This window comes from Mus caroli, unplaced genomic scaffold, assembly GCF_978045245.1.
Source record: "Mus caroli unplaced genomic scaffold, Mus_caroli_1 scaffold_10, whole genome shotgun sequence".
Lineage (NCBI taxonomy): Eukaryota > Metazoa > Chordata > Mammalia > Rodentia > Muridae > Mus > Mus caroli.
The window spans coordinates 52,361,562-52,389,434 of record NW_028227265.1 but is presented as its reverse complement, the minus strand read 5'-3'; the positions used below and the strand labels follow the sequence as shown (position 1 = coordinate 52,389,434).

The window sequence follows — 27,873 nt, the reverse complement described above, 5'->3', positions numbered from 1 at the left end:
AGACCTCATGCTAGTTAGCTCATTTTCAAGCAGCCTTTCTTTCAACAGTCCCTGTCATCATTTCTTACATGTATTTGCTCAATATTAAACAGACAAGTGGAATTATGTAGATATAAAGAATTGTGCAGCTGTCTTGAGCCAATGATTGGAAATGAAAATGAAATCTCCTAAATTAATCATAGTCCGTTTCACAAGCATAAGTCATATTGCTTGTCGTTTCAACAAGTGTGTATTCCTCCACAAATCACATGCACATAGAAAAAAGCAGCCAAGAACACCCCATCTTTCCTCACCTGGCCATCCCCTTGCTACTACAGACGGCTAGACTCCACGCAGCTTCCTAACACTTAGATCCTTTCCTTCGAACACCCTCGCTCCCTCCTTGCAGTCCTGCAGCTCCAGGAGCACAGCAGACAGGAGTGCCCATCAGCCCTTCACTCAGCTCAGGACTTCCCGCTACAAGAGATGGCCATCTAAGGGCTCACAGCCCAACACATGCTCTCTATCATCTTAACACACCTTGTCTGCTCCCTAGCTGAAAGCGTTTTAACATTTGCTATAACCTGTTTCTTTTCTCCATAAGCTTCACAGAGTAGAGCCACCATTCATCTTGTCCAACTATGTGTCCACTGGCACTTTCAAATGCCACTTGGTTGTATTTAGAGAAAACACAGGTTCCAAACACGGTTCTTCATTCAAATTGTACAGATACAGTGATTTGGGAGTTGTTTTTTACATACAGGACTGTAATGCATGGATGCACCCACCATGAGATTCAACAAACCTAAAGGGCGCATTCGGTCTCAGCATTAGATGTGTTTGGTACCAAGTCCAGTCTGCTAACAGACTCACAGTCCTATTCCCACAATCTGTGCGGGCAAAACATAAACAGTGCCCTCTCCTGTCACCGAGCTGCTGGCCAAGGTGTAAGCTGCTTACATAGCATCTAAGGGCATTCTACTTCACCACCCTTGGGGATACACGGCCCAGTGCCAAGAACAACAGCAGCACGGATGGCGGCACTGAGGGACAGCTGATAGGGAAGGAACACTCACTTGGTTAGATGCTTCACCAAGATATCCAACATCTCCTTATTCTTCTCTGGCAGTTTGTGTACCAAGAAGTGGATGGCATTAACTCGGGATTCCGGGCTGCCGCTCTCTTTTTTTAAGAAGGAAAAGAGAAAGTGGTCAATGGGTACTCAGAATCAAACAGACTGCCCTTAACTACGATTGATAACAGTTTGTTTAGGAGCTGAAAAAATAATGAATTTAATCATTGTGGGCAACTTTTGGAGAAAATTAAAGTATCTTTGTCACCACTGTTACGGTTAGAATGTCCCTCTACTTTTCAGGTACCTCTCACACAGCTTCAGGCATGCACCAGGCCTGCCTTTCCCAGGTTGGTGTTAACAGCACAGGCAGCTCCAGTAGCCAGCCCCCTGAAAAACACCCTTTCTAGTGAGCTTGCAGCTCACATGACACTCGCCAGTCTTTGGCAATCCACCAGGAAACACAAGTCCAATATCAACCCTTCTAGCTACAGGCTCAAGTGAATCTCCCCCAAAATTGATGCTCAGGTTACATCACTTACGTGCCTCAGGAAGGGGCAGTTCTGAACTCATGCCTTATTTTTGATGATGTATGATAACGAATGCTGACAGAAGACAAAGTGTGCGTTTTGCAATACCTAACCAAGAGAAGGCACACAAACCACATAGGACTCTGCAAGGAAGTGCCACGGGGAAGCGGGGCATAAAGGGAAGGAGGGACAGAGGCAGGGGTTCCTACAGGATGGTGTTGGGAGGGTCCAGATTCACAGGGCAAGAAAGGCTAGCACTGGTATTCTCACTTCTGAGGGAACTGAGACAAGTGAGTTGTCCTCAGGTGACTATAATATGGGCCAACAATGAGAATGCCAGCCAGGGAGAACACATGGCTTTGTTATGTGTTTGAACACATGGTTATCAGTATGTGAAGAGGGACCAGAATGTGTACCTAAGAACTCGCTAGCCCTGCAGGCCACAGAAGGCCTCAACTAGCAAACATCAAAATAGTAGAAGCAAAAGGACTGCTTACTACAGAGGCTTTATATAAAAACCTACAGAAGTCAACTAAGATGACTGCATAATGTTGAAATTTATTAGTAAGAAGAACATACTCTCAAGCCAATGCTTTCTTTCTTTCTTTCTTTCTTTCTTTCTTTCTTTCTTTTTTTTTTTTTTTGCTGCTATTGTTTTTTAGAGACAGGGTTTCTCTCTGTAGCCCTGGCTGTCATGGAACTCACTCTGTAGCCCAGGTTGGCCTCAAACTCAGAAATCCACCTGCCTCTGCCTCCCAAGTGCTGGGATTAAAGGCGTGCGCCACCACTGCCCAGCTTGATTTTTGAATAACAAAATAAAAGCAGAAACTCTGAAGAAGTAGTCATAGGCTCCACCAAAATGAAGACTGTCAAAGACAGCAATTTTATTATCAAAGATTTAGAACTCTGGAGGCTTTGTGATGGAAGAACGCTAGCTTTGGAGCCTACCGGGGAACTAATAAGCAGCTTCCTACAATGAAATTCAAGTTTGTTATTTTGGGATTCAACACTTAGAAATATAAGCCAAAGAGATAAGTTTCCTGCCCTCTAGTGATGGTATTCTCCATGTCTAAGCACGAACAACATTTTAAAGCTGTTTGAGAGAGGAAGGGTTCCCCTCACGTCTCAAGCGCCTCTCCCAGGAGCCTACGACAGTTCACCAGGTCGGTATCTCGCTCAGAGCTGTGTGTGTGTCTGTCTCTGTCTCTCTGTCTCTCTCTGCCTTCCTCTGGGTGTGTGTGTGTGTATCTCATGCACATACCTGTCTTTTCCTGTGTCTGCTTTTTTAGCTTTTCAACTTACTCTGTTTTGACATTATATCCTTCCATTAATAGGTACTTCCATAATGTAACATAGTCCTTCTACCTCCAAAATTTTGCTAAATTACATTTTTTCCATCACTTACACTATATGCATCTTGCAGTATTTTCATTGATATCAGCTGAAAAAGATTAAAATGCATCATTTTTAGCTATGGTATTTAACTAACCATACACTAAATTCCTGTTATGTGCCAGAGACTTTATTAGAGAGTTTGCTGTGATAGAGAAATAAATCAATTGGGAAACGACACGTGGGCATCACCACACCTCTGTGTCTATTCACTTACAATATCCTAACAACAGAGGCTGGAGTGTAAGCAAGTTTACTAGAGCTTAACAGAAACACACAGGCAGAGGATGTTAAATTATTTTAATATGTAAGTGATATATGTCAATACAATTGTAATGTAAGGAAGTTACGAAGGAGTGGTTCCTTTGGGAGACACCAGTCTCAGTCACCATGCAAAAGGTACTACGGTTCTCCTGTGGTCTCACCTACTGTAAAATGAACACACCCAGCTACAGGAAACAGGAGACACTGCATGTTCAACCCCTGTAATGCCCACATAACCTTCCTTGTGTATGTCCCAACCAGAAGGGAATGGAAGGCTCTGGTTAGGCAAATTTCATGCCCTGACTCCTAAGTTAGTTAGTTGTCTCTCCTCAGAAATGACATGGTGCTGCATAAGCATCCTGACCACAGAAAGCACAGGCACAACCCAGAAATACAAGTATTCTCGTTTGAGCAACTGCTGGGAGGTTTCTAAGTACCCAGCACCAGGCACCAGGATTAAGGTGTCTATCTCATGCTAAGTCCAATGTGAGTCCAACCCAGAAAGATGGGTCCATGCTCACCGCTGAGACTCTACAGTCACTGTAGAGACTGTAGGCTACAGAGAATGGACTACATCGTAATCTGAAAGGCAATAGGCTTCACAGAGGAAGTCTTCCAGGTAGATGCTACCAGCTTTGCACAGGTGACACAATCCTTTCAATTCTTGCACAGACTAAGTCAAGATATTTGTGGCTTGTATGCTTCTACCCCCAAAAGTATAGTATAGTTTCTTGTGGATAGGTTCATTTAGTAAACCAAATAAATGTGGCTAATAGTTTAAGGCTTTCAATTCTGAAATTGAAAAATGCCTCTCACATGTTCCCATACTAACAGCTCAGTTTTTCTTTTACAATAAGAAAAAAAATACATACTTTGTAGTGAAAATATAAAACCAAATTCTTATCTTTGTATTATAAACTCACGTACTTGACAGAAGATGATAGAAAATAAAGCAATGAGAGAAAATGGCAGAGGCCAGAAGTCTCCTGTTAGGAGAGAAGGAGGACTCTCATGCCACAGAAGAGAGGGAAACAAAACACAGTGGAGAATCATACCCTGCGCAACAACAAAGGCTGGCAGCGTGGGGTCACTTTAGCTGTCAACTGAGCTCACAGACACGGAACAAAGCAAGGGAAGCTGTGTTGTGACCAATGGAAAATGATAGTTTAACCACAATCCCAATTTACCAACACTCAAAAGGAGGCTCATTTTGAATGAGACCCATCTGAATTCTGTAACTGCATTCAATACTAACAAGGACATATGCAATCTCAGAGGAACCACTCCCAAGCTCTTTCCCAAGAGGCACGGAGTACAGAGGAAGGGACTCATAAGAAAGGGAAATGAGACATCAAACTGCCCTGACACACTGGACCCCTAAGTAATCAAAGCCATTAAACACATGTGGTTTCTTTCATTAAAGCAGGTTAGTGTGGGCCCTTCCAACTACAAGCGTACTTAGCTACAAGTCCATGCGGGCAACTATGGAAACTACAGTATTCCTTTACAGTAGAAGCGTAATTCAAATCAGGATGCAAGCTATGACAGCAAGATCACAAGGTCAGGAGGAAAACGCTGAGTTCTGACCCAGCAGGTGACAGAGTCCATGGCATCTACTGATAATTAGCAACACAGCTAACTAGAGCAGCAAAGCCCACATTTCGGGCTTCATTGCCTCCTGCTATGTAGGAACTTCCTCATCTGGTAACAGACGTTTGACATCAGGATTCTGAACACTCCACTGTTAGTCACACATGGTAGTCATTCTCATGACACTGACTGGTGGGGATTTAAAACCTCATTCCATCATCGCTCTTTCTCCAGAATGCAAGAATTCTGGATGCAACCTGGCACAGCCTGGCTTTCTCCAGGCTCTAAGACAAACAGCCTGAAACTCTTCCAACTAAATTTAATTTCTATTTGTTTTGTTTGCCAAAAATTTCTTTTGTTTGCCAAAAATGCCACAGGGAAGAAATCAAAACAACTAAGCATTTGCTTGTGTTCTTGCCAGAAATCCTTCCACTTCCTTGCTCGTGGAAGTTCTCTTTTTTTTTTTTTTTTTTTGGAATAATTTTGAACACAACTGTATTCTGGCCTTTCTTTCTGTGTGTTGTGTTATGTGGTCAACACACTGATTCTTTCTGAAACAGATTAGGAATCTCACACAGTCTGGAGCTGGGACCTCACAAGAAGGTAACAGTCAGAGCCATGTTCAAGCAACAGTGATATGGGACCCATTGGGATTGCTGTAAGTTTTTCAACAGTTTAACTGTAAAACAGATCCAGGGGTGGGGGGGGTGGGGGGGTGGGGTGCAATTTCAGCTACTGCCAGTGCATAATCTATGAAAAATGTCCACGGTGTGTGGAGGTACAATTTCACCCACTGTTGGGGCACCTATGAAAACCAATATTGCAAAATCTACCTAGTGGAGTTGAGTTCTAACTTTCCACAAGGGTCTGTGTAATTTGGCAGTTACTTAATATGTCTCAGCCTCAATTCCCTACCTCTTAATTACCTAGCATGAGTATCCCTCAAAAGAACGATTAAGCAGCATGCACTAGGGATAAAAGCAGAGCTGCATGAGAGAGAACACACCCAGCCTGTCTGCAGCAGGCCACTCTCCCCTCACACTGCAGGTACACAGTGCTGGCACAGACACACACTCCAGTGGGTACGAGTCAGAAAACACCCAACCTCAAGTTAAAGTTCACCAGCTACCGGCTTTTTCATTCCAAACTGCATCCTATATAACTCATTATCAGGTAGTCTGGGCTTCTGGCATTATCTCCTAATCCTGTCTGTAATGTCCATATAAATGGCTGCATGTGAAACCATCTCCAGACTACAACATCTCCAAACCCACCATCTCTCCAACCTCCTGTAAGCCAATCGCTGGCCTGTTCTGCAGCAGTGAGCTCAAGCCAGTACTATGTATCTGTAGTGTAAGGAGTGTGTGATGTGGACAGAACCAGTTCAGAGCCCACCATCTGTTGTGGCCTGACATCTATGGGGGCGAAGAAGCAACAGGTATGCACTGAGGTCCATGGTTGATCTGTTAGCCAATCTTTTTGCTCACTTTCATAAGGAGGAAGTGAATTCTAAAATGATCTCTCCCTTGAACACAGATGGCAAAACCATTAAGTTTTCATGTGGGAATATTTAATGTGTGCACACCATCAACCACAACCCTGAGTCTTTGTACACCCACAGAATACTTACTGGCTGGAACAATGAAGTCTCTGTGTAACTCGTAGGTCATGAGAGGCTCTGGAAGACTCCTGGAAAAAAAAGGAAAAAAAACACAGTCTAATTACCAAACAAAGCCAGACATCACCTCTACGTTTATTCACAGTGTATTGAACCTCCTGTGCACTTCTGAGCTAACATGCCAGCTCTCCCTGCCAGATAGCTTTACATACCAAAAGACAGGTAACCACAATGACTGCTCTACTAACTGCTATTTCCCCTAGACTCCGTTAACTCTTAACCAAGCACAAATTCTTACCAGGTCCATGCACACCAGGTTTCCTATCTAATCTTGGAAAGCATCTTTATGGACACCTAGCTTTGCATGTGAGCTACGCAATCCAGGCACAGTTTTGAAAGGCATCTTTAAAATACTGATATCCAAAGAATACACACAAAGTATTAAAGAAACAAAACCAAAGTCTCTCTCTTGATATTCCTATTAAAATAACTTTCTAATTTTCATACCTAAATACATACATACAGACCAGTGGTCCCCAACCCCCTTGGGGCTGGATATCATGTAGTTACATTATGATTCATAACCACAGCAAAATTATAGTTATAAAGTAACAATGCAATTAAGTTTATGGCTGAGGGTCACCACAACTTGAGGAACTGTATTAAGGGGCTGAAGCATTAGGAAGGTTACTAAGGGGTTGTAACATTAGGAAGGTTGAGAATCACTGATAAAGAGGAAACATTAATAATAATAATAATGATGATGATGATGATGATAATAAAAGATAGCATTGTAGTCTGTGGCTATGAAATAGTGAGACAGAATCAGAATGGTGGCAGTGTAGGAACACACACAGCATTTAGTTTTCTGCAAACTGCATTATGCAAACAGTAGCATGATGCTGAGCTCTCATCAATCCTGCTAATATGTTAATATATCTTTGCCAGGCTGGGGATGGTAACTGCATAGCCCCCAGAGAACAAGTGTCGATCTGCAGAACTGCTCGGGCAGGAGACTGTGAGCATTTGAAAGGCTATAAACCTGGGGCTCAGAATTCATCTTGAAATGTTTAAAACACAGTCAAACATACAAGCATGCATACATACACATACACACATACACACATACACACATACACACATACACACACACACACACACACACACACACACACACACCAAATAATGCCAGGAATAAGGAAGGTTGCTCCGGGCTGAAAGGGGGTTGCCTCACTGACAACAAACCCAGTGCTCACTCAGAACAAGCAACAGAGCCTGAAATACATGAGTAGACTCTAACAAGACTGCACGGAGCAGGCAAACCCACGACTGCAGGTCCAGATTGGAACTTCTCTGTCCTCATCGCTGACAGGACAAGTAGAAAAGAAACTGGCCAAGAAACAATGTTTGAGCAAAACTCCCCACCTCCCTCACCTAAGTGCACTCCCTTTACTTAAGTGACCATCTGCCCAAACACAGACTATATTACAGACACTGTAAATGGAAATTTGGGTCTCTAAGAGAAACCATATTCTGGGCCATGAAACACATCTCTCTCAATTTAAAAAAGTTCAAGTCAAAGGCAGTACATTCTTTGATTTCAATAAAAGTGGAGAGGCAGAGGAGCTGTCTCAGTGGGTAAAGTGTTTGGGACGAGAACAGCCATATCCAAAGCTGAATGCAGTGCTGCACAGGTATCATCCAGTTTGTGAGACTGAGGCACGAGGATCCTTCTACCAAGTGCTGTCCAAACGATCAATAAGCTCTATGTTCAATGGAACAACCTGTCTCAAAACATAATGCAGTGACACCTTAAGTTGACCTCTGGTCAGCGTGAATGTGTGCGCGTGTGCATGCAGGGAGACTGACACTGGAACATAGGAAAGGGGACTTATTTCTAAGATGTATGAAGAACTTCACAAAAGGTAATCTTTTTTCTTAAATAAGAAAAGACACGGGCAGGCATTTCACCTAGGAACGAATGTACAAGTGTGACAAACCCGCTGATACACCAGGAAACTTTTAGACACTGAGGGCACTCAAGAACAAGGCTCCAGCACACATTTACAAGAGCGACTAATGTAAGAAAGGTGACTTCATTCAGAGGTCGCCGAGGAGCAGGAGTCATGGATACTGTTGGTGGGTCACAAAGCTGATTGCTTTCCAAACAGCTAAGCATATGCCTCCCACGTGGCCCAGGTGTTGGCCCACTAGGATTCACCCAAAAGAGAGGAAAAATCTTTGTCTCAAAGATTTACACACAGCCATTTAAGCAGTTTTGTGTACAGCAGCCAAGAGGTACAGACCACCCAAATACACATCAATAGATTAATGGATTTCAACCTGCTACAACGATTATTCTAACTATTCTAAGTCAAAATAAGTTTTTGAAGTAGCCACTGAAGAGTTCAACTTATAAAGACGGAGAGCAGATAGAGGTTCCCTATGGATGCAGCCATTGATGAAGGAAAGAACACCAAAGAAGCACAGGAAATTTAGAAGGGTGATGGACAGGCTCAGTATTGATTACAGTGATGGTTTCGTAGGAGTATAAAGACACCAAGCCCATGAAAAATCTATACTACCAATGGTGCAGCTCACTTCGAATCAATTATACTTCATAAAAGCTATAAAAGGTATATACTACCTCAATGTTTGTTATTAATAAAAGGATAAAATATGCATTGAGATTCATGAAGAAAAATCTATTTTTTAAAAAAAAAAGCTATACAAAAAATATTTGTATACATGTTTCCTGCACACAGCTTGGTCCCAGCATACACAGGGATACAAAGTGTCCCTCCCAATAGCCAATAGCCACAAGTCACAACCCAGAGAACTAGCTGTCTCAGCCCCTCTCCCCCCACCCCACCTCCTTTCCCTTATTCCTAACTAAAAACAAATGTGCCAGTGACATCACAGCCATTAGGACAGTTTTCAGGGGTTGTGTTTCCAAGCACAGGCCAGGGAGCAGAAACAGCAGAGGAAGGGAAAGCATCCATTTTCACAGAAGAAAAGGCTGGGTGCTAAGTCGAAAGAAAAGGAAAAACGAACACCATAGCAGCACCGAGAAGGGCATTTCCTCCTCAATAAAACTGAACGTGTGTCTCGGTGTCTTCTACTTACATCACTGCCACATGTCTAGCTGGCAATGCAACTTTAAAAACAAATACCATTAATGTTAGGGAAGCAGTAATTAAAAACAATTACAAGTTCTCCACGCAAACCTTATTACACTGAGTCGCTGCATCTCCCAGCCTCCCACCGGGCCACCCATCAGATCTGTTGGAGGATGCAAATCGCAATATTTACCCAAGCTGGTGTTTGCTTCCCTATGAATCCATCCCGTCTTCCACACTTAAAAGAAGCGACCTCCAGATAAAAATCACTTCCCTAGAAACCTCACAAACTGCTCAGTTTTGCCCGAGAATGGGAAACTGTGACAAGGAACACATCTCTGGTCATTAAAACCACAGACTGCCTAGGCAGGGGCTGGGAGCCAGGCCTCTCTCACAGCCCAGGTCAGCAGGAGACCAAGGGAGGGACCGTGGGGAGGGCACCTCACTGCTCTCTGGTTCTGTTGTGTTCTGTGACATAGCCAGGCTGCTTGCTTTGCTGCTTCTGCTTCTGCTGGGTACCTCAGCTGCATCCCTCCCTCCTCCACCTCTAGCTTCGCTTGCATCCCATAGAAGCTGGCAAGTGCAGGGAGCATCACAGGCCAAAGGCTGAGAGGAAAGAAATGGGGTGGTTCATAGCTATGTGCTGGTGTTGTGAGTGACAGAGCTGGGACGCTGACCCTGGCTAGCTGCTGGCTCTGGACCTCACATCCTTACCTTCTCACATACATAGCAATGCCTCTCAGGCCAGAAAAGGCTACTGGCTTTGGCCACAATTCCATAAGAAACATAGAGGTGGGGAGGGGGGAACCATCAATCAGAAAAGAATATCACCTAAATCATAACTGATGCACCTACAGTTGCTAAGCACAGCCCAGTAGGAAAGGCTGCCACCTATCTCTCCCAGCTCATAACACTTTTTTCTGACATGTTAGGAAAATCGCTCAACACAGGCAGAATGCTTGGATTTATGATCAAGTTATACAATAACGGTGTTGCATAATGGTTTTCTGTATGCAGTGGCTGATTTAAAGTGAAATTCAGTGGGATAAAGTGATATACCGAGAGAAGGGGAAAATAATGCTACCAGGCCAGCATCGATAAGGAACCAGGTCCAGGGACTCTCGAGGTTCAAACACAAAGTGTGCAGGTGAATACGAAGCCCCGATTTTACCAAGTTAACTCTCACCAAGGGAAAAGCAAAGAGGGAAAAGCAAAGAGGGAAAAGCAAAGAGGGAAAAGCTGAGAGGTTAGAGCGGAAGCACAACTTACTCTCAAGAGGTCACTGTTTACTCTCGAGTTTTCCATCAATAGCTGTCATTTGGACAGTTTCGTTATCGCACTAGGTATAACGTATCAATGTATTGTTTGATGGATCCACGGCCAGCTGCCAGAGAGGAATAGACCAGCCATTCTACTCTTATCCCACCCACTCTTTCCTCTGCTCATCTAACATAGGCATTCTCAACTGCAGCACTACTGAAGAACGCCTAGATTATATACAGGATCAAATAATTCCTTACAGAAAGAAGGAGGGATTAATAGCTCCCTTCTAACCCCTACCTACAGATGTGAGACTACCTCCACTGTCTGTGATAAAAAAAAAAAAAAGTACGCAGGGGCTGCCGAGACGCCTCAGAAGTCAAGATTACTAACTGCTCTTCCAGAAGACCCAGAATCCGTTCCCAGGACCCACACACAGAACAGGTAAGAATCCTTTGTAACTCCGGTTCCAAAGGGAACAGATACCTTCCCCCGGCCTCCACAGACAGTGCATACACAGGGCACACAGGCATCCATGAGGTAAAACATCCAGACACACAAAATTAAGATAAATAAATGAGAGGAAGTATGCGGATAACATCAATTATCCTGGAGATGGCCAACCGCCTCTAGTGCAAACACTGCCAGCATTCTTCAGGGACAAGAGGGGACACCACAATGAGCAGCACTCACACAACACCTATCTCTCCAGGGAACTTAGATCCAAACTGCACAGAGCTCAGCCATTCCAACCCTCATCCAAACCACAGTCACGACTCAGGGCAAGCTAGAACTGCAAAGACATGTCTAGCTTTATTTTTGCTGCTGAAACCACTAAGGGTAACAATAATGAACACAGTAGTTTAGGAATGAGAAATTTATTTAGATAAAATGCTCAGAAGCTGGTAAAGAATACCCGAACCCAATGTCAAATTTTAGTAAGTCTCAGAATACAAGCAGCAGTGGTGACAAGGCGACATGAGACAACAGGAAGAAAGTGGCACCGCTGTGACGGGCTTCTTAACTAAGTTGATTAAGTACGACTTGATCTGACCCTAACAAAGGTTATAGGTGTAACCATTTTTCAGGAAATAAAAAGCCATGCTCTATAACACCACGAGGGTAAAAAAGACCACAGAAAATGTACAGCTCTCTATTTTAAAAACAGTCACCACGAAGCACCACTGGCAAGGGGCAGGGAGGACTGTATGCCTTAAATCAGACTCAAAGACCAGCAACCACAGGAATTATCAATATCATCTAAACCCTGTGAGCACAGGCTGAGGAACACGGTACCGGTGTTGATGGTGAGAAAACGTACATTCTGGTTACTCTTTTTACAAGTCTTTCTGTTTTAAATAGATTATTCATATAAGTGTGTATTAGTATAGTAATATATCTGCAAAAAAATCTTTTTAGTATCAAAAATAAAATGGCAGGGCAAAAGCTGAAATGAAGAAGGCGGCATGTGTGCCCGAGCGGCACAGCGAGCCACGAGGGGTCGCCATGCTCCCCTTTCGGGGTCTCACTGTATGACAGGCTTCATCACTGTAAAAACTACACAGTAAAACGTGGATTCTCGTGCACTCATGGGAGCCAATGTAATTACACGGGAAAAATCACTCTACAATTGTTGTGTGGCCTAAATTTGCCCTGCACTGGCCAGTCACGCCACCTGTCACCCTTTCTGCCATGGAAATATTAAACCTCAAAGAGCCACGGCAGAGAAGCGCAGTTGTGATCGCTGCACCCTGTTGTTGCTCTTCAGCAAACCGTAGCTTTCATTCGGAAGCTCCTTTACCAAAGATAGGAAACAACAACGCTTTCCCGTTCCAGCCCTATGCTCTTTTCTGTAATAAACACACCTGAAAAATTCTTAAAAACCTCATCAAGAAAACTTTTCAAGAACTTTTATGTCTTATAATATACTTTTCTATTCAAAATCGTGACATTAAAACAGTCTTCCCTTTAGTTTAAAACATAAATAAGAGATTCAATGTATTTAATAAATAGCTTTCCTCACTGTTGCTACGTAGTGTATAATGGAAATGTTCTGCATCTACTTTAAGATCCAAGGCTCCTCTGTTGTAGTTTATTTAACAGTGGGTGCTTGTGGTAGTCTGAATAACAGCCCCATAGGCTCATATATTTGAACATTTGGGCCCCCGTGAATAGAGCTGGTTGGGGAGGATTAATAGGTGAGAACTAATTAGAGAGACTGTATCACTGAGGGTGGAATCTGAGGGCTCAAAACTCCATTTCAGACCCTCTCTCTCTCTCTCCCCTACTCTCCCCATCTCCCTCTCCTCCCCCACTCTCCCTCTCCCTCTCCCTCCGTGCGTGCGCTCCTACAACTTATGGATCAGATGTGAGTTCTCAGCTACTGTTGCAGCGCCATGCCTGCCTGCCTGTCTGCCTGCTACCATGCCTCTCATCATAATGACCATGGACTAATTCTGTCATTCTGTACGCAAGCCCCCAATTAAATGCCTTCCTTTATAAGTTGCCTTGGCTGTGGCGTCTCTTCAGCAACAAAACAGTGACTAAGACACTGCTGGTCTCATTTTCTGGAACATTATTGGACACCTTGTAGACTTCTCGTATCAGTAAGTGTCAATATGACTCCTGCCACTTCTGTCAGGCAGGTGCCTGGTGTGACAGCTCACCTCAGATACTGCTTCAAGGCACTTGTTACTGTCTTCACTTCCCAATCTGCAGAATTCTCCAGGTCCAGCTCATTGCACATTTTCACATCTGGTGAACAGCAAGGGGAAAAAAAAATTAAAAACCTGACCATCCAATTTTAAGTGGTCAAACAACAGTTTCTCAAGAAACGTATTGTATGCAATCTTTTAATGAAAGCACAAGCTATGCTCTATTCATAGATAACCCTAGGGCTGCAGAAAGCCTGCGGGAGAGACAAAAGGATCTAAGATGTAGACAAGATGAGGAAGGATGAGACAAAGTATGGCATTTCAACAGGACAGCTCGTGGGAAACGAAGCTGACACTCAGCGGCAACAGCTTAGGGCGAGTGCGTGGGGCTTGTCTCCACTGGTACTATCACTATGTCCTGAGTATTTTGTGAGAAACACTATCACCATTAAGGCAAAGGGGTGTTGAATGGCAGCAAGTCAATGGGAGAGGGAGTAATCAGTATGGTCTCACATTCTAGCACTTGTATTCCTTACAGCAGTTCTCTGCAGGTTAACACATGATCAACCCAAAGAGAAACTCAACACCAGAGATTCAAAAGGCTACTTAGGGTTTAATCTCATTGTAATGTCCTACAATGTAAATGTGTTAATAATATACCATGTTACTATATCAACATGTACAATTTTTACTTCCTTGTATTGGAAAAAAATAGTTCCAATTAAGATAAAAAGTAAAAAAGCAAAGTCTACAATTCATGTGAGTGAGAGGATTATCTATATAAGCCTTCACTTCAACCTTACAAGCCATTCACCCACCCACAAAACTAGCTTTCTTTGTCGGAAATCTGTGTTTCTGATACTTTGTTTCTTTTAGAAATAGCTGGGGTTCTAAAGGAAAGGTATATAGCTGGCTGTTAGTGGCTTGCACCTTTAATCCCAGAAGCAAGGAAATCTCTGTGAGTTCAAGGCCAGCCTGTTCTACAGAGCTAGTTCTAAGACAGCCAGTTGTACTCCAGAGAAACCCCGACTCAAAACAAAACAAAACAAACAAACAACAAAAAACAAAAAACAAACAAACAAAAACCCTTAAGTGGATGTGGGGGCACTGGATGTATATAAGAACAAACAGAAAAAAAAAAAAGATGGAAGAGGGAGGGCTGGAGGGGTTGAAATCAAACAGAACCGCAGTAAAGGAGAACACTGGGCATGCTGCTGCCCTTCTCCATCTGGGCCAGCATGCCCAGCATACCAGCATGGCCGGCAACCTGGGTATTCCAAAGCTGAGCTTCAATGTTCTACCAGCTTGGACCAATAAATCACTCCAAGCAAGGGAGTCCCAAATCCACCCAAGTTCCAGATCCTCATCTGAACCAAAGAGATCTGAGCATTGTAAACGATCCTTTAAACTGGTGTGTGCATCCTAACATATCAAGGCGTGGGCAGACTTACATGAATTGTTAAAAGTAGGTTGCTGCCATAGACAGGCCATCACAGGGAGGGACACCCATGATGGTCCTCTTCCCGAAGGGAGAGGTAGAAAACAGGTTATAAAGAAGGGCATTTGTAGCCATTGCTACAAATCTGATGGGCTTCCCACACTCATCCAGGGAGAAGGAGACCATAGGCAACGTACAGAAGAGACCCCCTTCTCCCTCCCTCCAGAGCAATGCCTCAGCTAGAAACAAAGAACTAGCTGTCTCCAGATGTCCCCCTCCTCACATGAGACGTGTTTCTGCAGGGAAAATGGTACCCTGCTGGTACTTCCTTTTTAGGAGGAACACTAAAAGGAAAGGCTGTCCAATTGGAACTACCACCCCAGCTGTGGCCCGCTGTCTGAAGAGCTGTAGGCATGGGCATGACCACAAAGGGACAACCGCTCCATGATGGACTCAAACTTTCTGAAGATCAAACAGGAAGTGATGGCTAGTTTACGCCACAACACCACATGTATGAAGTCAATTACTCAAAGGTCTGGAGACATGGGAGGCCCGCCAGCATTTGATTACCGCAGCTGACTGCAACAGGCAATGAACTACAATGGTGACTGACACGGGTTGGCTCCATTTTGATCAGTCCCTACAACAGAACTCATTTGTTATTGAGCCTGTCAGGCAAGGCACAGATACATTTGAGAAATCAAATTAAGCACCCTGATTAAAGATGCAATCCTTTATAACTAGGACTAAATAATTCTGTTCTCACACTTTGCCAACCAATTACTTCGGTAACTGAATATTCTGCCTCTCATTAAATCAATTATTTAAAATCTCACTTTAACATACAAAGCAGATAACATTTTCAATAAACTTGTTACAAGCAGATCACCATTTTGAAATCCATGAGGCTTCTAGAGGAACTCTTTTATTTCCAGTTTCTACTAACCTATCATTCTTTATTTTGAGATTCATATTCTTTCTATGGAAAACTAAGTCATCCTTCTAAATTCACAGAACAAAAGCAGCTGTCACTTCAGAAGTTAATGACTATGTCTATGTAATTAATCATCTATTAAATGCTCGCTGTTTTCAAATAGCTCAATCATCCCTGGCAGTCCTTCCCAATCAGTGAGCTAAGTAGAATTTGTTAGTTTATTTAGGATTCACACCTAAAATATGTTTAGAGTGTTCATTCAGGGTATGTGTTCCTCCACAAGGGAGGGGACTTATGTTTCTTCCCTGACCAAAGAACAGCATAATGCATTAGTTAGAAATCTAAACTGACAAGCACACGACCAAAGAGCCGGCCCTTTCTTACTGAGTCCTTCTTGCATGGCCACTGCTCACTGCCTTGAAGCTGAGGTGTGTGCCCCATGCTCACTGCAAACCCTGGCTAACAGGGAGTCAGCGCCCTAGCCACCACAGACTTGGGCCATTTTTTTTTTCCTTTGAAGAGTTGAAGAAGCAGAGAGTGCATGTGTTTTATAAATATGCTTTATCGCCTCGAATCATTTCCAGTTGCTGAGCTCACTTCCCTCTGCTCTATGTAACAGAACTGTCCAACAAAGTAAACAAGAAAACATTTTAAATTAAAATTCTGTTATTTTTGTTTTCTACAGTTCTGTATCTAAAAGGCAATAAAAACCACCTAGTCTTTTGTAAACCAGGATTATAAATAGCAAAGTCCAGCAGACCAGACATGCTAAGAGCACAGTTTCTCCAGGTTTCCCCTGCTCTGCTCAGGCTTTGTTCTAATGTGGGAAAAAGAAAGACTACCGGGCACTTCTACATCATACCAGTTCCTATCCACCCCTCACCGTGGTAACTCATCTTCACACTCTTACCCCACTAAGAACTGCCACTTATTCACCAAGATGTCCCCCTGCTGTTTCTCTTTGCCTTCCTAGTCAGCTATGTGTTTATATTTTAAAAAGAGAGAAAGAAAGAACACCTTCTCCCTGACTACAGACAGTAGGGGGGCAAGGAAGGAAGGTGGCTTCGCCCTAGGAGAGCGGTCACTCAGAGAGTGCAAGGCTCAGGGGAGCAGAAACAGATGACACCATGTGTTGGTCCACAGGCTTCTCCTGGACCTGGCCTGAAGGAGAAGAAAATATCTCCTGACATCTCCTGTGGACAGAAGAGGAAGGTTAGCGAGCCTGAGGAGAGGATTAGGAAGGAAAAGGGGCTGAGGAGGTCCTAGGGCAAAGGGAGAGGGGAACAGAACGGAGAAATGTTCTTAATTATTTTAATCTTAAACAGCAAAGGGGAAAACATCACAGGAAGGAAGGGAGGCAGCAAGAGATGCAAGATATGAAACGGAATTCAAGCCTTGGGAATCACTACCAACTTTTACATCTGAGTGTCTAGAGAACACTTAAGACATTTGAAAAAGAAATGATAAAACTTGATGTTAAAATGGTAATCATTTTTCTGTAATATCTAAACAGGTCTCAAGTAAATACAGCCCTCTTCTAAAAACATAAAATGGTTTTTCCAAGATGCTTAAAAATTCAATTAGTTTTCATTGTTCATGAAGAAAATTCCATTATCAGTAAAATGTGCTCTGAAAAATTTACAAATCTGAAACGAACATAATACTTTTGAGAATTCCCCAGAAGACACTGGTTGGCTTTAAGAAGAAATTAAGCATTTGGCAGGTTCATGCCCTGCCTCCTTTTAGGATGTAACCTTAACACAATGTAAACAGAAAAGTCACTGAGAACAGCTGCAGATGTGTACACAGCTTTGCTGGAGCTCTAAAATGCTTTTTAAAGTGATGCTGAATCATTGGATGCTGGATACCTTATCAGAATGAAAGGAATACCTTAAGAGAACTCTAATTTGACCAGCAAGCAGTGAGGACATCTATTTTGTCAAAGGCTAAGGTTTCCATTAGTAACTAACTCAGAGTGGCATTGTGGCTACACTTCGGACAATCTGACTCCTATTACCAGTTACCCACAGATTAAGAAATCCACACTGCAGAGCCCTCTTAAATGAATTATTTAATAAGGAAATAACAAATTGATATCTTTGCACCAATTCTCTAACTTCCTCTGTTTGCTCAATGTTACTGAAAATACACCATTTTCCCTGCCAACAACGGAATGGCATCCTAACATGCCTATGTCTCGACTTCTCTGAAAAAGGAAAAAAGACAGTTTTCTAGGTGTCTATGTTTATGCACATGCTTATTTGTATGTGTGTGCTCAGACACCTACATGCAGATGAACTTATACATGCGTGCACATACAGGGGTCAGAGGTCGATATTAAGCATCTTTCTCTGTGGCTTTTTTTTTTTTTTTTTTTTTTTTGGAAAGAAAGAAAGGGAGGGAGGGAGGGAGGGAAGGAGGGAGGAAAGAGAAGAGGGGAGGGGAGGGGAGGGGAGGGGAGGGGAGGGGAGGGGAGGGGAGGGGAGGAGAAGAGAGGAGAGTCTCTAATGGAACCTTGGGCTCACTGTTTAGACCTACTGACCAGCAAGCCTGTCTTTCCCACAACCGAGTACTGGAGTTACAAGTGTACCAGTGTAACTTCTATGTAGGTCTTAGAAACTAAACTCACATCTTTATGCTTAGACTGCAAACACTACTGAGCCATCTCCCAGACCCTTCCAAGTCATGAACTTTTGAGGGCTTTGCAATTTTAAAATATTCTGTGAGTTGAAGACTGCCTTGGGATTTTCCCAAGAGCAGAGGAACTCCCATCGGAACTAAACGGTGCTGTACATGTAAAATTCTGTGAGATTAAGAACAAATTTCAAGACAATTTAACTCTTTGTGGTAAGCACAGAAATATCTGTGTTCAAAGTTTCCTTGAGTGTGCTCAAAGTAGTGATCAGATAAAGCCAGGGTCGCTTTGACCGATTGACTCCAAAATGTGCCTTTTTGTTTAAATGTATTCTGATAATAACGTCATTATCCAGTCTTAAGCATTGTAACACCAAGTTAGTGTTTCTAATTTTAAAATTAAGTAAAAGCAGATGCTGCACTCCCATTAAATTCTTCCAGCTGCTCCCGGACTACTGGCAACCTGACTATTTTAATCTGGAGCCCACTAATGGTAAAAAGGAAAATATGTCTGCCAGAACTGCATACCCAAGTTAAACGAGAGGCAGAAAATGGAAACAGCCACATAAGTGAATATATTCTAGCAAAACATGCAAGTGACAATGGGCAACTTTTCCTGGGGTCCGTGGCTTGAAACGTGCTTGCTTATGAAACTCTTGATTCACACAACACCCAAGAAGCAGCGCTACCCAAAACCTGTCACTTGGTTTTGTTCATCTTAGTTTACACTTTCCAAAGTGAGCTTCTCATACAAACAGATTCAAATGAGTTCCCAGCTCACCTGGGGGCATTCTTGGTGTTGACTAATTAAGAGTGAGATATCAAATTCTTACATAGCAAGGCCAAAATGACAGATTAGTCTGATAGCCAGGCCATCCCTCAAGGGCAGCCTGCTCTAGGCCAGGAAAGATTTGCAGCATCTTACAGGTTGCACGGCACAGACAGCAGCAGGTAATGCAAAGCGCTGTGTCATTCACAGAATGTCTGGGGCAATGAAATGAATTCACTCCTGGCGTCCTCCAGTCTGCGATGCCAAGGAACGCTGTGTTATCAGCACAGATGGAGCATGGTTCTGGAGAAGAGCCTGGTGAGAACTGCAAACAACGAATCCCCGAGACACAGGCCCTCCCTGACAGATGACAGTTTGCGAAACTAAAAATGAGTGAGTCCCAGTGATCTTGTCTAACCAAAAGTACTGTCAGGATTCTGGACAGGCAATCTGGAAACCATGCAGAGCACACAGAGGCCTGACTCCAACTCTACCGTGAGAGGCATGTACCTATGAGATGCATTCTTCTGTCCTATTGCTTATTAAGTACCAGGAACGTGGATAATCTCAGCCTTCACTGAGGACACAACCCACCCAAGTAAGTGGTACAAGAGAAGATGTACTCCTAAGTACATCATATATATCAAATATTAAGTTGCAAAGTCAATGAGCATAAACAGTTAATGCATGGAAAAATGATTAAAGAGGCATACCCATCAACATACTCAGAAGTCTCTGGACCTTTGAACTCACCCCCACAACTCTGTACAGTCCTTGGTCATTTATACCTATTGAGAGAGAGAAATAGGGTTAGCAGGTTATAAGACCACTGTGTGTCAAAAGCTACCAAACAGTTGCATTCCAAAAATGTCTGATAACTCGCAACAGCAGCATTCCTGCAGACTATAAAAATATTTGACAAAAACAAGTGTTTTCATTGTCAAAGTGGTATATTAGCTTCGCATGTGAGCTGTGACCCAAAGATGAATGCCACATGCAGCAGAACTCCACATGGATAAGGATGCCCACAGCTATGAGAACATGCTGAAACACAGCCTGATGTGGTGCCTACAGGTGCACTTCCATGGTTTTGTTTATTTATTTATTTATTTGCTTGGTTTTTCTTGGAAAGTGGATAAGTACACAGAAGAAAGTGTTTAGATGATTCCTGAAGACCAGCACTGGATCTGTGTGTTTAAAAGAGAGAGTTGCCATAAACTCCATCGAAATGAATCAATAATTCAACTTAATGTGTTCACTCTCTGTTGAAACCTGAAAACCTTGAACACAAAAGACAAAGGAAAGAGAAGTTACTCTCCAGCAGAGCTTCATGTGTGCAACATGTATAGAACAAATGTCTTCACGTGGACTCTCACAGTTAAGTGACACTCGGAAGTGATCAGGAAGCTACAGTAGGTTAGGTGAGAAAATGTCCGTGTTTTAAATCGGCACATCTTAAATGCTCCTTGAGAGATTTGCTTTGAGGGGAAGAAAGGGATAGATGAAGCATTCCAAAACTCACCCAACTGTTGAACCAGGACTTAAAAACTGGGAGCTGGGAGCTCACTATAGCAATATTACTTTTTATGTCTGGAATGTTCCCTAACAAAGAAGATGCTCCAAAATATGGCTTTGTCTCTTTCCTCTCAGAGAGTTACAGCTTTCTGTGTGCTTGCTTTCTGCACCACAAATGTGAAAGCTAACAAGAACATACTGGCTGCCAACGAAGTGTCTCTAATCCCTAGCTTTTCAGAACACAAAAACCTAATCACCAAAGGTCATGCATGGGCTCTGCTCACAGGGACTACACTCTTAACCTCCCTGCATGCGGTGGAACAAGACTAATGCAGGGTCCAAAGGTCTGGGTTCAGATCTACCTAGACATGAGCACATCAGGACACTTCCAGTTTCTGGGTGGTCTAGGAACAAGGAAAAGCATTTCCTGTGCTATACTGGGATGGGAAGAAGATGGTGTGAACACACGTTTGTAACTCATAGCACACTATACACACAAACTTTCATCACTCCGTCAAAATCAGTATTCTCTTTCTCTTGCAGTATGCAGTCCTCTTTATCCATGTGTGTATGTGTGTGTGTGTGTGTGTGTAGGCACGCATGGAAGCCAAAGGCTGACATCAAGATGTCTTGGCCTCAGCAGCTTCTCTATCTCAGTATTTTCTGAGGCAGGGTCTCTCTCTGATCCTATAGCTCACTGTTATGGACAGACTAGCTGGGCAGAAACAGGAATCAAATCATCTGTATCACATGGCACTGTGGTCACAGTGCACGTTGCCATGCTTGGCTTCTGTGTGGGTAAGGGTGTGGAGGCTCTGAACTCACTGAGCCATCAATCCCACGCAATCGTTTCCTTTTTACTTCTTCCTGGCAATATTGAGATGAATTAAGCCTTCAAGCATGCTAGGCAAGCGCTGTACCACTAAACCATATCCCCAGCTCTTTCTTATTTATTTTTGTAGCTTCTCAAATAGTGTGTATGTGGTGATGGAGGCGGAGGAGGTGCTATCAGTTGCAGACCAAATTCTGAAACAGAACCATTTCCATGTTAAACTCCTACTTTAAATTTCTAGTTCCTACCTGTGCTTAATTCTTTTTTACCTTTATTTTTATTTTTTATGTATATGGGTATTTTACCTACACATACAAGCATACAACTTGTGCACGCAATACCCAAAGAGGCAAACACATTCTCTGTGACTGGTTACAGCAGAGCCTCCATGTGGGTTCTAGGAATCGAACCCGGATCCTCTAGAAGAGTAGCCAGTGCTCCCAACCATGAAGCCTTCTCTCCAGGATCCCCGTGTTTAGACAGAAGTTATTTAAAAGATGCATAAACTTCAAATACATGGCTTAAACCCTTAGAAGAAAGGTTTTTGGGAACAGACAGTGACTAAGCAGATCACATGAAGACATAAGAAGACAACTGCCACCTATAGGCGAGGGGGACACGTGCAAAACAAACCATGCGAACGGCTTACTAAAGTTTTAGCTCTCAGGGGAATGGAGGAAATGACTTCTGTGTATAAATCCTGCACCATATATAATCCTGTGCTGTCACAGCCTGAGCCCAACTGACACCCCTTCTCTCTCAATGTCACACTGGAACCAGGAGGTCAGAACTAGCCCACAGTCTAGACACACTTATCCAAAACAGTGACAATTCACCCCAGGAGCAGAGAATCCCTCCGGAAGGAGCAATAGCTACAACTGAGGGGAAAGGACAGCACACCCCTATCCAAAGGAGAAAAGAACACAGGAAACTTCCATGAAGCAAGATCAGAACATCCAGTCTACAAAAGGGTAAAGGACTGAGCCCGGTTCCTTCCCACACTAAGGGCACATCCTAAGGATTTTAAGCCCCCCCACCCCCCCAGGATTTAAGTAGTTTGACCTCAGCGAAGTCAAGGGCAAGTCACATTCAAACAAAACTGGAGCATTTATGAAAAGTGGCAGAAACACACAGAGATGAAGTTAAGAATGTTGCTTCAGCAATGTTAATCACTCTGAGCTTGTAATTACCATCGGATAATTAATCAGGTTCAAATTCATCAACCTGCGAGAGCTAGAGTTAATTATCACATAATAAAAGTACAAGGAAGAATCACAGCCCTCAACAGCGGCTTTCCTCCTTTCCAATAAATGTAAATGAAACCTGTCCAAAGGCAGGCTGGGAATGGCACGGTAGACATCGGGTCTCACAGGAAATGGCACGGTAGACATCGGGTCTCACAGGAAATGGCACAGTAGACATCGGGTCTCACAGGAAATGGCACAGTAGACATCGGGTCTCACAGGAAATGGCACGGTAGACATCGGGTCTCACAGGAAATGGCACGGTAGACATCGGGTCTCACAGGAAATGGCACGGTAGACATCGGGTCTCACAGGAAATGGCACGGTAGACATCGGGTCTCACAGGAAATGGCACGGTAGACATCGGGTCTTATAGGAAATGGCACGGTAGACATCGGGTCTTATAGGAAATGGCATGGTAGATATCAGGTCTTATAGGAAATGGCACATTAGACATCGGGTCTTATAGGATTTTCTGTTTCTTCTTAATCTGTTCCTAAAGGCTGCGTACCAACCAGTACACCTTTCATCCAGGAAGACATACATACCTGTTCACAACAACATACCAGTCATAGATGGTGGAAGATGAAACTGATATGCCAAACTACAGGTGAGTTAGCACAACTTCACCAGCCTTTTTTTCCCCAGAATTCTTTCTTTTAATCAAAAGAGTATGCCAATCACCTAAAGTTACAATTTTGAAGTCAGCCTTGAGTTCTTCCTTATCTGTCTACATTCACCAGGTCAGAGGATACTAGAAGACTCTTCCTGTGCACAGCACACAGAGCACATGCTAACCATTACAATATCCTCGTAAAGAAACACAGCCAGAAGCCATTCCACCAACACCCTTACCCTTTTTACTGGTGCAGAAACGTCTGTGTAAGGTCCTCCCACCCCCATCTACCCTACACATCCACAACAGGGCCCCACCCCATCTATCTACTGTACCTCTTGAAGAGTTTTACTCAGACTACAGGCAGTTACCTGCAAATACATGCCTTCAGACAGTGCTTCCTGGCTGCACTGCGGCTGTTATCTCAGCTGCCAAGACCACGGATCATCTCATGCTCCCAACCTTCCCATGTGCCATGACTGTTCACTAAACATGTGCCCTGTAGGACTCCGGCTTCCCAAGGCAAAGAGCAAAATGAGTTCTCATTCAAGCCTAATCCAGAAAAAAAACCTCAATTTTCTCATACCATCTCACAGAACTCTACCTGGTGTTTGGTTTGTTTTTGTTTTTTTTGTTTTTTGTTTTTTTGCTTTTTGTTGTTTTTATTTTTAACATAGCTCACAATTAATTCCTTCCAATTTGTTGTTTCATATATTTTTAAACAAGTCATACGGTTAAGTCACAATTCCTGAAACCAAGGCTGAGGAGCTGGCCTGGTTCCAGGTCAATTCCTTATTTCCTTCTCTCAATGAAGAACTTCAACTCTATTTTCACTGTGTTAAAATCAGTGTTTCCACCTTGCCAATCCAGAGAAGCACATACTAGACAATTGTTTTGTTTTGTTTTGTTTTGTTTTGTTTTGTTTTGTTTTGTTTTGTTTTCGAGGCAGGGTTTCTGTGTATAACCCTGGCTGGCTGGCCTCAAACCCAGAAATCCGCCTGCCTCTGCCTCCCGAGTGCTGGGATTAAAGGTGTGAGCCACCACACCCAGCCATACTAGACAATTATGTATTGCACGTTCCCTTTCAACTTAAAAAAATGTAAACCCCCAAATGCGTGGCACCTTAAGTCTTTAAACAAATGCAGACCTATACTTTACCCACGGGTTTCTCTTCCCCAGTATATAGCTCACCAAGAAAAATACTCATTTAATTGTGTCTTCTGTTTTATTTTCATGGTAGCTTGTATACAAACAATGGGCACAAAATATGTATGTCTTGAAATTAAATCAAACTTATAAGGATTAGGGCAAAACAGAAATTTAACCTAGAAATGTTAAAGTATACAAACTATCATTCATTTTTCCCGGATATAAATGCTCACTAGTGCACAGTAGTAATTTTCTAAGTTAAAAATTGTCATTTCCACAGTGGTTATACACACAAACATTTCCCTTCTCTTCATCAAAGACATAAAGTAAACATGGGCTGGACCTCCACAGAGGCCTAGAGCTGCAGCCTCTGAGAACAGCAGGTGTGCTGAAATCCAATATGTCCCACAGAGCACGACCCGTCCCACAGTCTGCTCTGCCACGTACTACCACACAGGGATGCCCATCTTCGTGCCGCCTGTTTACAGTTTCTTCTCATCATTCAAGGGAAGCTGCTGCTCGGGCAGAGTCCACTTGGCTCCAGGGGACATTGTGAAGCTGCTAACACGGGCTGCACCTACTGGCTCATGCAGATGAAGAAGGGAAGGGGAGGCAAAGCAAGGTTACCTGGGACCAAGGAAAAGATGCATGAAAGTGGATGGCAGAACCACCCAGAAGCCAGCAAAGACTGGAGTGGCTGTGCACTAAACGGGTGAGCGATGACGAACAGGAGGCAGCGAATTCACAATCCTCTGAGAAGGGGGGAATAGGAAAGAGGGGTGTGAGAGACTCGGGAGTGAATCAATAAAACACGTTACAGATAAAAGCTTCGATTCCTAGTGTTGGGGGTTGGAAGGGTTTAGAGAGGAACAGGTTGGAAGGCTGGTAGGTATAAGAACTCAATAAAGAAGCCCCGAAAATGGTGTCTACAGGATCAAGCTCGCATACAGAGCTCTACTCAGGAATAAAGAATAAGACTTTGTCATCTTCAGGAAAAATGGATAGGCTAGAGAAAAGAGCCAGACTTGGAAGATGAAGATCTCCTTGACCGGCATTTGCCATTTCTCTAAAGTAGAGAAAGAGAGAGAGAAAGTCTGCTTGCCAGGCACAGTCAAGGCAGGTCAGGGTCTGTTGGCAGATTTCCCAGCCTGCTGAGGCAGGGAACAATGAGAAGAGGTGCACGGGAGGCTCAAGGCTGACGGCTGAAGATCCTATTGGCCTTGGAAGGCTTTTTTGGGTGAGAACAACTGTCTTGTGTACATTTCCACCAGAATTGTTTCTGTTAGCTGTGGCTTTGCTTTCCAGGGTACTGCAGCATAAGAAGACTATGACAAATACATTTGGGGCTGGCATGGTAATGACCTGCAGCCCTCCCATAGCTGTCTCTTGTGCTTTCTTTCTCTCTTTCCTATAATCAGCCTCACTTCCCCTCAAAGGACCAGTCAACTTTGTGCCGGCCGACCGGTACATCTCCTTTTTCCCTTACATTATATAACAAACAAGCAGACGCTAACAAAGAGAAAAGTCAAACATTTGTTTAGTTTTTAACTGTGCTATAAAATTTAAACCTAATTCCAAAGTAGCTAGGTATATCATTATACATGAAAGACATGCTGGTCATGGCCCACATTTATAAAATAATAGCACATGCTAGGATGAGAATCAACATTTATTTAATAGAAATGACTCATGGAAAATGTGTCTCTCCCAGCCAGTAGGATGGTCCAGTGGTTAAAGGCACACAGCCAGGAAGCCCGACAACCTGACTTCAGTTACCAGACCTTATGCACATGGCGATAAGGCATAACTCACAAGCTATCCTGTGACTTACACATACATTCCAAGGAACAAAGTAAATGAATGAATGCAATACATGGAGTAAGAAAATACAGAATTCCTGTCCACCTGTAATATTTCCAACTTTTTCTGGTTTTTGACCAGATAATTAGCATATAGGAAAACACAAGAGTTGGGGAGATGGTTCAGTAAGCGAACTTATGGTGTAAGCATAAGGTTGTGAGTTCAGATTTCCCAGTTCCCGTGGAAAACAACTAACAACTAACATTACCAACAACTAACATTCATGGGTGGCATCTCTGCCATCTCCCTTCCTCGGGGTCTTGCTGTCAGTTGCAAACTTGATTTTTACATTCTCATTTTTATAATACACTTACTAGTTCTTTGATAATTCTATACATGCATGGAAAACATCTGGGTCATGCACACCCCACACCTCCCAGGTCTGCTCTCCACCCCTTACCCACTTCCCACACGCATGCCCACTGAGTCCAATTTGTGCCATCTTTGTATATGTGATGTGGGGTCCTCACTGGCACATGCTATTCCTTCTTGACATTCTCCACCCAAACCAACAAGTAACTGCACACAGGAAAGAGGCAGTCTGGCTTGTAACAGGAACGAAGACCCACACGCATAGCCAACATCCCATGCCTACTTCCCAACCCTGCACGAGCTGGAGAAGGCACAAGGCAAACATGAGACCTAAACTGGGATTTCTGCACATACAGCAAAGCTTACCACCTCTAATCTGAGTCTCAAACGCAGCAGGCAATTGGTTTATTAAGAGCTACCTTTGAATGCAGATCAAATGGACTACACACCAATATGGCTGCCCTTACTTCCTGTTCATACAAAACAGAGAAAAGCTCTCTGTTTCAGGGTGGACAGCCCCAGGGCTCACTATATCATGAACAACCATCCAGGGGAAATGCTTGGACAGAGACCAAAGCAAAGCTTCAGGAGAACACAGAAGAGCTCCTAGGGTCCAAACTGCAGAAGTCTAAGCCCTGCCTGTCCCTGGATCTCAGCCGTAGCTATGACTCACCATGTGGGTCCATCAGTCTCTCCTCATGGTCCGATTCTTGACAAAAGCAATGAGCCACACAGTGTCCCCAGTGGGAGCTATGAGACAGCGGCAGGCTTCCTCTAACTTGCTCTGAACCACCAATAGAACCAAGCCTATTCTATAATGTACTTGCTTAATCTCCTGAGTTGTCTGGAGACTGGGAGTACCTGTGGTAGTCTATAAATATCTCAACTCAACGCTCTTGAAATTTACATAGTGGTTAAGGCAGATCCCACTCCTCAGGCACTAGGCTCATCTTTCCTCAGCTGCCCAAGCATCTGCGTAGACCATGCAGTGTGTGTAGACTGAGGCAGTGTCAGGAGCGTACTGTCCTCACTTCCAGTCTGTACCCAGCACAGACAGACTCACATCGTCCCTCTGCTCTTCCTTCCCAGTGT

General features: G+C 43.5%; 1 protein-coding gene across 4 annotated transcripts in view; it reads right to left on the bottom strand.

Moving 5' to 3' along the window:
- Arhgap10 (Rho GTPase activating protein 10) overlaps nt 1-27,873 on the bottom strand; it is a 262,769-nt gene that overhangs the window by 89,949 nt on the left and 144,947 nt on the right. For 3 of the 4 annotated variants that reach the window (XM_085843806.1, XM_021169585.3, XM_029480514.2), the window contains 4 exons: nt 19,967-20,041; nt 13,491-13,578; nt 6,458-6,516; nt 1,056-1,161 (listed from right to left, as the gene is read on the bottom strand). In XM_085843806.1, the coding sequence (XP_085699932.1) occupies nt 1,056-1,161; nt 6,458-6,516; nt 13,491-13,578; nt 19,967-20,041 (328 nt within the window). The remainder of the gene's footprint in view (nt 1-1,055; nt 1,162-6,457; nt 6,517-13,490; nt 13,579-19,966; nt 20,042-27,873) is intronic. The other variant, XM_085843807.1, reaches the window with a different exon arrangement.